The sequence below is a fragment of the Scleropages formosus genome, chromosome 11 (genome assembly GCF_900964775.1).
Source record: "Scleropages formosus chromosome 11, fSclFor1.1, whole genome shotgun sequence".
NCBI classification, from domain to species: domain Eukaryota; kingdom Metazoa; phylum Chordata; class Actinopteri; order Osteoglossiformes; family Osteoglossidae; genus Scleropages; species Scleropages formosus.
Window position 1 is genome coordinate 12,129,534 of NC_041816.1, and position 12,490 is coordinate 12,142,023.

At 44.3% G+C, this 12,490-nt stretch overlaps 1 protein-coding gene across 2 annotated transcripts in view; it reads right to left on the reverse strand.

Annotated features, from left to right (window-relative positions):
* Positions 1–1,962: 1,962 nt before the first annotated feature.
* cemip (cell migration inducing hyaluronidase 1) overlaps positions 1,963–12,490 on the reverse strand; it is a 56,859-nt gene continuing 46,331 nt past the window's right edge. The window contains exons 15-29 of one of the 2 annotated variants that reach the window (XM_018763913.2): positions 11,139–11,208; positions 10,751–10,879; positions 10,285–10,370; positions 10,015–10,146; positions 9,743–9,778; positions 9,389–9,544; positions 8,894–9,074; positions 8,348–8,563; positions 7,450–7,661; positions 6,371–6,556; positions 5,913–6,117; positions 4,812–4,898; positions 4,037–4,194; positions 3,784–3,884; positions 1,963–3,051 (exon numbers count right to left, since the gene is read on the reverse strand). In XM_018763913.2, coding sequence (XP_018619429.2) covers positions 2,924–3,051; positions 3,784–3,884; positions 4,037–4,194; positions 4,812–4,898; positions 5,913–6,117; positions 6,371–6,556; positions 7,450–7,661; positions 8,348–8,563; positions 8,894–9,074; positions 9,389–9,544; positions 9,743–9,778; positions 10,015–10,146; positions 10,285–10,370; positions 10,751–10,879; positions 11,139–11,208 — 2,083 coding nt within the window. In that variant the 3' untranslated portion in view covers positions 1,963–2,923. Of the gene's footprint in view, positions 3,052–3,783; positions 3,885–4,036; positions 4,195–4,811; positions 4,902–5,912; positions 6,118–6,370; positions 6,557–7,449; positions 7,662–8,347; positions 8,564–8,893; positions 9,075–9,388; positions 9,545–9,742; positions 9,779–10,014; positions 10,147–10,284; positions 10,371–10,750; positions 10,880–11,138; positions 11,209–12,490 lie in introns of both variants that reach the window. The other variant, XM_018763912.2, reaches the window with a different exon arrangement.

Sequence of the window (12,490 nt, forward strand, 5' to 3'; positions counted from 1 at the left end):
CCAGAATGATGGGTTGTGACTAGCTAATGAAAATCCCGCAGGCTGTGGTGTCTTCTGTGACTCTCCTCTTCTTTGGCTCAACCCATCTCACTCTCTTCAAATAGAATGGCCTTAACAGAAAATTGCCCAAGCGATGGCTATATTCCTACAGCACTTTTTCAAAAGCGATGCTCATGCAATACAATAGAATAGAATGAATTTCGTGTTCGCCCTTGAAATGACAGGGCAGCATTTAAGTTCATTATTTGACTGTAAACAGCCTTCCATTTCCAATTTTTAAAAAAGAAAAGTTTTGGGAAACAGGACTAGTGTTGTGGATTTCTGTCATGTGCTTTGACAAATACTAGAAACTGGCAAAATGTACTATTTGACATACAGGGTATGACGATGGGGCTAAGAATACTAAAAAGCTCAAACTGAATCTTTAGGAGGGTTTTTAAAACTTTCCCCACATGTGAACCCGAGGACAGCATTCTTCAGTGATTTATAATGGATGATGGGACCACACCCTTTGCAGTGCAAAAGGCAAAAGCTACTGGGAGTCTGGCAGATAAATTGCCCTGATATATCAGCTGATCTCTGTTACTCTTGGTTTTGCATTAGTTGTGAACTCTTTGAAAAACCAAGTTTGAATTATTTTTTTTTCATGGTATTCCTTAAGCAAATACTCTCATCCCTTGCTTAACAGGGTTAATTAATTTCATGAAGTCACCCTATTCGGCACACATGCACACATTCGGCAAATCCCCATTTTTAGGGAATCAAATTACCATTATTTCTTGTGAAAAATATAATTGGTTCCTGGATGAAAAACATGTCATATAAAATCAATGAAAATATTTAATAATATTTGTGGCAAAAATATTATTTTTAGATTCTTATAGCTCTTGTTATAGTTTCATTCATTTATTTATTTTTATTAAACACATGTCCAGTGTAGAGCATTATTGCGGTGGTCCAAAGTCTACCTCTCAAGCAGAGGGTGTAAGACTGGGTGGAGGCTATCCAGGAAGCTCCATATCTCCGACAGGCTACGCTTTGGATGGACACATGATAATTTGTCTCATGGATGTTTGTATGAAGAAATACCCAGATCTCTGCCCTCATTCCTTTGCAAAGCATGTGGCCATTATGCTGTTAGAGGTGCAATGAAGTACTATTAACAGATGTTTGACACTAGATGATCTTTATTTGCAATGAAGGCTTTATTTATACAATTGTGAGCATGTTCATCTTATTGAAACTGTTTATATAATGTGGTTTGTGCACCCAGCACCACGGAGGGAGAAGGGAAGATGTCCCCATCACCCTTTATTTAAACCTTCCTGGGCAGCAGGAGGGCACACAACCCTGCCAGAGAGGATCCAGCCATTTGCTTATTGTTATCCTACACCAGTCGTTTCTATAAACATGACCAATTACAGTACTGGTATTACTTGTTATGGAAAAGCATACATTTTCACAGTGATTTAAATAACTGAGTTAATTGTTGCATTATATATTTTAATTGTATAAGGTCTCCAAGGACCCAGATTTGTATCTCATCCAACTCGAATACCATTGATCAAGGTACTTACCCTCAGCTGATGAGATAGCGAGTGATGAGAGTTGTGTTGTGGGGAGGCACCTATGAGGGATTTACTGCATACTTGTGTTGTTCACCTCTCTGTTACATGTTCCTCAGGGTCACGATTCCATGATGGATAAAAATGCTGTTGTACTGAATTATAAGCTTTTTGTAAAGAAAAAAGCATGCATTACAATAAGCGACTGTTGTGTGTTTTTGTTGTACGGGACCCTGTTATGGTGGGATGGGCATGTAATTTCTCTTGGTATCTTTTACTCAAATGGAGTTACAAGGTTAGAAAATGATACTTTTTCCTCTTTGCAGAAGCACTTTATTAAAGTCATTAAACTACATAGTATTACCAAAAAGAATGCAATAAGAATAAAAAATGCTGTTCAGTTTTTCTTTTATTTTTTTTACAAAGGTTCGTAATTTTTTCTTTAATCAAAAGTGAATGGAACTGAACATGTTTATGCCAAAGTCATAATTATTTCACATCCATTTCATTTGCTGCTTGAACAACTTTAGATTTTGTACACAGTGAACCATATACAAGTCTGTAGGTATCAATTTTTATATCCTTGTGGAATTTCTTTTTACAGTTAGGACAGAAATACAGTAAATACAACTCAAAAGGTGTCCCTTCTAAATTGTTCATTTGTGCCTGTACAATAAATAATTAGAAAATATATATCTATTATCAATCTGTTGTATTTTAGAAACACATTTAACGTACAAAACCCTAACAGCTACAGTTCCCGAAAAAAGACCAGCTATTTCGGCATAGGGGAACAAGATTTCTGCTTCTTACCAGTCTGAAACAAATTAGCTTATGCATCCTTTAGTTGACCCTCGAAATGAAGATAACTTGAGCGCTGGGTACTGTAAATAACTTTTGAGGGGAATCCATTTGTTTAACGTGACAATTTAGGTTAAAATGCTTTGGTGATTTTACAGCTTAAGTGTTTTGCTGGTACATACACATTTACAACATATACAAATGGTCCACAAATTCTGAAATGAAACGATTATGAAAAACACGTATTAACATCAGAAATCCTGCACAGTATGAGATTAATTTCCCTTGGAATGAGACGTAGGTTAACACCACTAAGGAGGACAAAGGAATGTTTTTTCTTTTTTCCGTTCAAGTACTGTAAATTCAACGAACAATACAATCGAATCACTCACGGCCACATTGTCACATACACCAAGACCAACCGGAAAGGTAGTTAGACAATACTAATGCATGCTGTTAGTTTTCTCAGTAGTCCTTTCTGTGCAGCGTACAAGCTTTCACACTTTGTGATCATCCTTGTCAAATCCCCAGCCCCTGCCTATGCCCCATCCCAGCTCTCATAGCTTCATCTTCTTCGTCATTGGGATGGGCAGCACTTGGTGAATTTTGGCCCCTTCCTCATCTGTCACAAGTTTGATCCAGTCAGGCTGGAAACTTCCTTTGAAGCCCACAAACGCCAGCTTTTCTGAAACACAGAAAAAAAAAAACAGACCTGGGTTCACTGGTCTATGCCAGAAGGAATTATAGTAAAAAAGGTGACAATGCTTTTCTAAAGAACCAACAAGGTACAAATATATCATTAATCACACGGTGATATAGATACAGATAGATAGATAGATAGATAGATAGATAGATAGATAGATAGATGTAAACAAGATGCAAATGTGATACTCCATTATTATTATTATTGGTGGGACACAGTGACAGTGTTTGCTCTGAGCTGGCCCTCTTCCAGCAGTGGGCAGTTTCCATTCCAAATGCCTATATACACAGTTATACTGGGGTATAAAATGCCCCCTTTCTTGGCTATCTTTCCATTTACTGGGCTTTAAAATGTGGATAGCATTAATACAAAAGATGCATTTTGTTGAACATCCTCTATGTAGTGGATTTCCAAAAATCCTGAACAGACAGCTTAGGATGTTGTGAATAATTATTATCCATTACTGTATTTCCTGACACTTTTGTCCTATGCAGTTTAGAATGTAAGGTTTGTACACTAAGCTGCTTACCATGCTTTAAACATTACTACAGCAATTCTGAGAACCAGGCTCGAGGATACTGCAGCAGAAGGAGGGATTCAAACCTAGGTCCTTCAAGTGGAAGGCAGCTCTTTCTACTACGCTACCATGCAAACAGTAACAAATGTTACACCGTATCTGCACCGTGAATTCTCAATATTGCATCCTAGACTCACCCTTTAATCTGATGTTCTTATCTGCTCCAAGTTGTTCTAGTACTTTGGTCCAAGGTCCTTTGGTCACAAGGCGTCCTTTGGAGGTGATCATCACAACAGATCTGCGTATACAAGGAGAGAACGGTCAAACGGGAAAAGACATCAGGCAAAAGTAGTTCGTCAATGTGCATGCCAAGAGAAGGGTACGACAGGCGTACAAAATTCCAGAGTTGGCAACAGTGTAGCCGTTACCAGCGCAGAGCATCAGTCTTACTCGTCTTTGAGGCTAGAGACGTAGCTCTCAATCTGAGCAGGAATGCCCAGCAGGAGAGAGTTCCTGAAGCCCTTGGTGTCCAGCACCTTGCCACTGTGAGCATCGATGACAGTCAGCTGCACCCCATCTTCACGCTGGTACATCTTCCTTCCATTGACCTGTTGATTGAAAATACCATTTCATGTATAAACCGCTATCACCTTTGTGCCAAATCCATAACACTCAACATAACCAAAGACGTGACAATGAGAAGTTCGGCTTAAATGCAAAGCCATGGAGGTGCCATCGGAAAATAAATTTAAAAAAAAATGAGCACAGAAAATATTAGCGCATGTGCACAAGAAAAACTAAAAAGTATGTGCAAGAAAAGAGTTGTGCTCACAAGATCATTAAAAAGTCATGCAGAGAAGCAGTTTCATTTTGAAGGGGTTCAGAGCGTAGAAAGTGCTCTCTTCCACTAACAGCTGTGCAGCAGATCAAGGAGGAAATGAGACATAACTAAGCAACATTATTTTTTCAGTTAAAAAGATTAATGTCACAGGGCAGCTATTTTGAGCTTTCTTGTAAGACTTAGCTTTTTTGTGCACGTTTTACCTTTCTCACATGTGTCATTTACCATGTCGTGACCACAGTACAATGGCATGTATTAGTTTTGCAGAAATAAATTTTTTGATATCTGTAACTGTGAATTCTGCTGTGTAAATTTTATTGACATATATTTGGAATGTCAGCAGAACAGTGTCTCATTGAGCTTAGAGCTTGGTGTGACACACACCTCTGCATAAGCAAAGTCCTTCTTGAAGTTGAAGAGGCGAGTGTTGTACGCCTCCAGCTTGACCTCCAGGAAGTGGTCTTTTGAGTCCTGCTGGAAGAATGGACACTGTCAGAGCTCAGCCATGAACACCATGCTAGTCAGCACCCAGCAACCCACACAGGCATGGGTAGAACATGCACACTCTACACAGGCTGAGCAGACATCAAACCTATGTTCTCTCACATCAGCTAGGATCTGTGAGGTGGCAGCGCTACTCACTGGTCCACCGTGCTGCCCCATCATAAATACCCGTGAGCCAAATCATCACAAGGTCTCTGTCCAGGGTGTATCCTGCTTGACACACTACATTTCCTGGATGGACTCCAGACCAGCGTTCCCTGAGATTTTTAAGAGGATGTGTGTGCAATAAACACTTTTGTGTAAGATAACCATAGGTGAAATATATGCAACATGACAACCATTTGACCAAAAATCATTTGACATAATTAGATTGTAAAAGCAAACATCATCCACGTTAACAGTAAGACAAAGGCAGTAAAGGTCTGCTACATAAGAGCAGGAAGTCAGTTTACACTGTCTGTTGTGTAAAAGTTTGAATGATTGCAGAATGGGTGCTTTATGTGCTTTTGATGTTTTGACATCTGCATGGGGTTAATAATTCAGGGGGGTGCGATGGCACAGTGGGTTAGACTGGGTCCTGCTCTCCGGTAGGTCAGGGGTTTGAGTCCCGCTTGGGGTGCCTTCCGACGGCCTGGCGTCCCATTCTGGGTGTGTCCCCTCCCCTCCAGCCTTGCGCCCTGTGTTGCCAGGTTAGGCTCTGGCTTCCCACAACTCCGTATGGGACAAGCAGTTTCAGCAGATGTGTGATGGTGTGTGTGTGTGTGTGTGTGATGTGGTTAGTACATTTTTCTTTCAGGACCCCAATATTTAAGAAATAACGGTAGTCTGACCCTCCTACGGGGTGAGAAATTTTCCAAAACAGTTCAAACTGCTTAAATATTTGTTTACATAAAATGCTGGAAACACTTTTCATTTACTTAAACTTGGACGATCAACAAGCTCCTTTATAAACCACCACATGCTTGAAAAAGCATTCCTTACCAGCTGGTTGGCTGGTCGCTTCTGGGGCATGGGAACGTCTACAATGGGCATCTGGGCATGTGCAGGGTAGGCCTCAGCCATACAGTCGCTGGGACCGCTGCCCTTGGGAATGAACGCATTGATCTTTATCCTTTCACAGCCCTTCACGGAGCAGAAGGCAAGGTCGGCCTTGTCATTGTGCGCTTTGACTTTCAGGAAGAGGAGACTGGAGGAGGTGGAAGAGCACATGGAACAGTTGGAGACAAGAAGCCCAACAAGCACAGAGGCAGAGTGTCATTCAAGTATTAACAAAAAATTGCACTTTACTGAAGAGTCTCGGCCCTACAATGCCATGCCCAAAGACACTGATGAGGCCAAGTATCAAGTTCCGTGCTGGAAATCTTGTCTCTTCTCTCACCGAGCTACTGTCACACATGCCAAAGAATACAAGTTCACCCACAAGGCCACAGAGTCCCTACCCAGTCTCCTCTTCCCAGTAGTAGTATCCCCAGCCTGGATGGCTGTGCTCCAGTTTTTCCCTCTGCTGCATCTTTTGGAAGACCCCCTGCTTCCTGGTCTGCTTGGTGAGCCGGTTGTGAATGTCTGAGATAATGGTGAAGTTTGTTCCTTTGGGATAGCAGAAGCCCACATTGATCCAATCATCCCTGATTGGAGAGACATACCTGTTACGATGCTTGAAAGGTCAAAAAACAGAGGTCTACTAATGACTTGTGTGGAGAGATGTGTGTGGCGATACCGTGCACACCCTAGATGTCAACATTGAAACTTCTGTTCTCTTATTGTGTTACTATGTTCTTGGCATTTGTGAAAGCTAAAATTCACTGTCTCTTATACTATTCAGAGACTGTGATCACACAGAGGGGGTTTGCTTTGGCTGTTTACTTAACACTATCATATTTAACTGCATGAGACAACTGCTCAACCCTACTGTCCCTAAAGTGGACAGCAGAGGGAGGCAGAGTACATGATGGAGAATGACAGAGGCCTCATGGAGGACTCCAGAAGGAGACGCTTCAGCCCCACTGTCACCCCAACTACATGCTCTGAATGGTTTGGTCCATGTTTATGAATGATCTGGTAAAAATTTTGTAAATAGCACTGCAAACTGTAGTGTGTGTTCTAGACATGGTGTACTCCCGCGTTTGTGCAAGCAGACATGTATGAGCTGTCTGCAGCATTTCCCAGGATCTTAATGGCTCCCGGGCATCTTACACATGTCAGGTCAGATTTGTACACATTGTGTTTTTGTCCTCTAAACACTTACAGGAGGAGACATCCTGAGTCGTCACCAGGACGACTAAACACAGCGACAGAGCCCATGTACCGTGAGGCCGTGTATCACTAGCAACATACACTGCTGCCGTAACATTTTTTCGGAGTGAAACAAGAAACATCCCATGAAAAATTCCTCTAATCCCTAATAGCTTGCACTAGTCTGGATGATGTGTACTGGGTGAACGGAATTTCAGCATAATAAATAAATCATTTAGGAAAGTTAGCATTCCGCCCATGGTTACTGGAGGCACTGCAGGCCGACCTGTTGAAGTTGATGAGCCACACTATGACCTCAGCAGGCGCAGCTCGGTCCCAGTGCACTGTGTAGCCCTTGGCCAGGGTCACTACGGGCTGGAACTGCTGGTAGTGTCTCTTCTTTCCCAAGGCCCCCTCCAGGATCAGGGGCCGATCCGGATACTCGTCCTTCACCATCTTCATGTTCAGGTTAGCTGGGTGCCGTATCTGAACGTAGATCTGTTGGCAACAGCGACAGGGTTAGCTTCACTGGACTTCACTGAAACAATGAGCGTGGAGAGTGAGTCCGACCGCATCGAATTAGGGCAGTGCCTCAGCTGTGTGCAGGAAGGTGCTGGACAGTTCAAGACACTTCTCATGAACTACACACACACACACATTTTCAGAACCGCTTGTCCCTTATGGGGTCACGGGGAACCGGAGCCTACCCGGCAACACAGGGCGCAAGGCCGGAGGGGGAAGGGGACACACCCAGGACGGGACGCCAGTCCGCCACAAGGCACCCCAAGCGGGACTTGAACCCCAGACCCACTGGAGAGCAGGACTGCGGTCCAACCCACTGCGCCACCGCACCCCCCTCTCATGAACTAATTACAACAAAACTACTACACACAACAAGAAATATGTTGACAGGATAGCCAGGCATCACCAAAGGTCCCTCATGCCCTGCCTCTTGACTTTGGTGTTTGGTACTCTGGTTGGTTTCTCTAAGTCCGGGACTAGTCACACACTTCCTATGATGGATTTCCATTCTCCAGGCACTCTACTAGCAATATGGGCTAATAATGGTGAGCCAGACATAACAAAATCCAGGGGCTGAGCACAATGCTGGGAAATAAACAGAGAAAGCCACGGACCTGTGGGATGGGTTCAGTCTGTAGTGAAGCAGTGGAGGCAATGCTAACCTGGGCATAGTGGCCGCTGCAGATGGCTGCCCGCCAGTCAGGCACGTCGATGCAATCTGGGTGGCGCAGTAGCCAGTTGTCCTCCTTAACCAGGAAAGCACCTGGGTATTCACTGACTGAGCCATCCACATCATGGAAGACTGTGGTCTTGTCCCCATCCATCTGCATCTTGTTGAACCAGGGGCCTGGCTCCCCAAAGAACACCCGGGATGTGATCTGATTGGACAGGACAGGGGAGGCAGAGGAGGAGGAGGATGAGGGCTGTAAGGGAACCTAGGCACTATGTGAGCTCCACTTCTTTCTGTCACCTCCTGCCCTGCACGTGGGCTGGTGACACATAGGCACCGTGATCTTTAGTGACAGCTGTGCTCTTGTCATCAGCATTGCATCCCTTTGCATGCTGTGAGTAAGAAGTTGTTGCATTCCAACTAGAAAAATTAAATCCCATTTGTTCTAGATTTAAGAGCATAGGAGAAGTATGAGCATAATTTGGATATTACCACTGAAGCAAAGTTTACTTGAGATCAAGTCCGTAGCTTCACTTACTGGGACGTCATCAAACATGATGTCAGAGACATTGTTGTTGGGGCAGCTTTGCCAGGAGTTGTTGAGCCGGAAGCCAATAGCACTAGTGTGACGGCCGTCGAGTGCCACATATTTGCGGAACGTGCAGTTCTGGACGTTAATGGGTCCGTCGTAGATCTGCATGCCACGGATGGGAAAGTTCCTACAGGAAGAAAATGGTTCAAGATCACTCTTGTGACACAGTTTCATCAGAGTCCCGGGAAGGGTTCTGAATGTGTAGCCCTGAATTAGACCAAAAACCTCAAATATCTAGTTGCAAAAATGTATTAAACTTTACGTTTTAGATAAAGGTATCCGGTTAATCATTTATTTAAACAATGACATATAAGTAAATGTAAATGAGTAATAGTGAGGATCAATGAGTAATAGTGAGAAAAGAACTGGTGTGGATAATATGAAAACTTGTCAGGTGTTTCCAGCAATGCTTAAGTGCACAAGGTGTGTCGGTTCACTCACACTCCTCTGGGAAGACTCCTCCCGTTCAGGTCCTGGCCGCCGGGCCCCCAGTTCTGATTGTCCGGGAAGGGTGTTCCCCGGTTCTCGCTCTCCCCCACAAACAAGGAGTTCTTCACCTCCTGCTTAGAGCCGTCATCGTCCGGGAACGTGCCCCCACTGCGCACACAAACAGTGCCCCCCCAGGGGCAACAGCTCTCACACAGATTTTCAGAGCTTCCATTTGGCACAGCACTTCAAACAGGCTCCGTATGAGGAGTTTTTCAGTTGTGGTCACAACATATGTATTTGATAATGTCTTTCCTAACTCGTGCCCTGTCAGCTTCTAAAAGTGCAAAAAGTGATTAATTCTCTTACCTGGCAAGTGTCAGTCCAATCCCGTTATCAGCAAATCTGGGGATGACAGAGATTGTTAACAGTGTACAGAGTTCAGTTAAAGACACCTCCGACAGAGTGTGCTGTTGGACATTAGGCGACAGTGGAATGTACTGGGACGGTGAGCAATATTGTATTGTGTCATCAACTTCAGCTGAAATTGAGAGTAAGTCTTCGGCAGTGTGGTTAGTGGTGCAAGATGGAGTTCAAGTGACCGCTGTCCCCCTTGACCCCTCCCTCAATGCCTCACTCACTGGCAGTCGTCCAGCCACACGTCTCCTCCCCGCAGCCAGGCACCATGGTCCTGGTTCTTATAAGCCACAAAGTGGTGGATCAACGCTGGCACCCTGGGCTTTAAGGGGTCCGAGTCCTGGTGCGGACCATACCTGACCATATCAGGGGAAAATGCCACATAGGCAGTGAAGATGTGTCCTATCCATACCTATACAGTGGATGACTTTCTCCAAGATGAACAACACAGTGACGCTGAAACAGACACTTTGTGGAAAAACGGGTGTTCTCACCTGGCACCTACTAGGGAGAGGAAAGGCCTCTTGTCCTTTTCATTGGCTTGTGTGGTTTTAACTCCATTGTCCAGAATCATCCCAGCCTGAAATGTCACAGCACGAAGGCTTCATACATTTCCTAATTAGAATTACATTGTTTAGGTAAGATAAGCTTGCCCAAGATGATGACATAATGCCCCATGAATAGACATTATGTATCTTGGGCTCTCAGTCGCCAGTTTCTCTGTCAAGCTTTTCTGCCCTCTTTTACACTATGCCTTGTGACTAATTAGGGAATCACAGGAGCAGTTTGAAATAGCAGTTTGAAATCAATTCAGATATGGTGATAACAGTAATTATTATTGGGGAGTGTGTGAGAGAGCGAGAGGGGGAGGAAGTGAAGTGGAGAGCTAGGACAGTCTTAGTATGTAATGAATTCCAAGCTGGGAAGAGACTGATTCATGGGCTCTTGCCCCACCCTCACCCTGTAATTGGAGTGGGCGCGGTTGTTGCGGAAGACTCCCATGGGGGTGTGCTCTGTGTAGCCGGGGGAGTACATGCCCTCCGAGGGCCCAGTGGGAACATGGTGAAAGATGAACCAGAAGCCCGTCTCCTGCGGACACAACAAGGCACAGTCGGCGGGGAAGAGAGCAGTACGTGTGCAGAAGGAAACCGCAGGAAAAACACTCGCGGTTCCCTGGGCCTAACCACTCATTTCCAGTCCACATTGGTGTACTGGGCCGGGTGTCTCACAGGCAAAGATGGCTCCAAGACTGGGCTGTCTGCCTTATTTATCCCAACAGAACAGAGCTGTAGCATTCTGCTCCCCCCACCTCCCGAGTGCCACGCAGATGGAAGACGGTGCTACTCACTTCGGAGCCCGCAGCTGCACAGTTGATGAGGTTGTTGTTGGGGTTGGCCATCCAGAACGTGGACGTGGCGCTGCAACAAGAAACAAAGTCAATGGGCTCATCCGCAAAAAAAAAAAAAAAAAGATTTTTTTGAGGATGAGCCCATTGACAGCAATGATTTACTTCTGCACCTGAGTGCAACAGCTCCCAGGACACCAGAACAAATGTTGCTTTTATGATTATATGTTTTAATCTCTAGCATATTATTTACCAGATATTTTTGTTCAGCTAATGAGTACAGCAGCATGGACCTGTCTGGTTGCCATTCCAGGGTCTGTACACCATCCTACCCTGCCTGAAGTGAACATCAAGGAGATACAGACGTGATCCCTATGGCAGCCTCTAAATTGACTTATTCGTATGTGTGTGTGTGTGTCAGCTGAGCTCCTCTTTGTATACTGTATTATTCCATCTGTCTTTGAGCCAGGTCACAGAGAAAGTGTGCCATGTCCAGAGTGACACAATGATAACACACCCAAAGTTATACAGTGCCATTCAGTGTTTTATGCACACACATTTTTAGTTTTACCTCCATATATACATCTTTGCTGAATGCACTCCAGACACATGTTGGTGTGTGTGTGTGTGTGTGTGTGTGTGTGTGTGTGAGACAGCTCAGGCCGTGTTTTCTAAAGCCCTACTAGCAGCCTTGGCACTCGGCGGTGAGAAACTCATTGCAGACCTGCCCCTGTGTGTCAGGATAAGCGGCTTTCTGGTAATGAATGAAGACTATCGGAGCACTGCCATAATTATTGGGGCAGGTTTATGACTTTTCAGCACGTTTTCTTCCAAGCCATTCCCGATTCCTTGGACTGTTGGAATGGGAAAGGTGCCGGCTACCGTGCACCTAGATATTACTGAGCTTTAAATCCGATTTTTGCAGAGCACGCTCTAGTCTGCAAAGCCATTTGATGCTCAGAGGGTTTGACTGCGTTGCCGCAAAAGTGTTCTGTGATGTGACCCCCAAATACGATTGCAAACAAATGTAAGCATCTGGCATGCCAAATGATTTCCGTCAGACTGAATGCTGGCTCCTCCTTTCTTCCAGTTGCAGGCTGCATTTCGTGGAGAGCACTATCAGTGAGGGAGGCAATTCCTTAGTTATCTGCTTCTCCTTAAAGAGGAGCCATTTGTCACCCTCCACAGCTGATCATCTGGGTTAAACTGATTTGTTGACAGCAGGGGGGATCCTGCCAAGCCAAAATAGGGTTAAATAGTAATCTGCTAACATTTTCACTGTGCACAGTAATAAAAAAATTAGATACTTTACATTTAAGTACTGCTGACTTTTAATAAATTGTTAAGGCAATTAT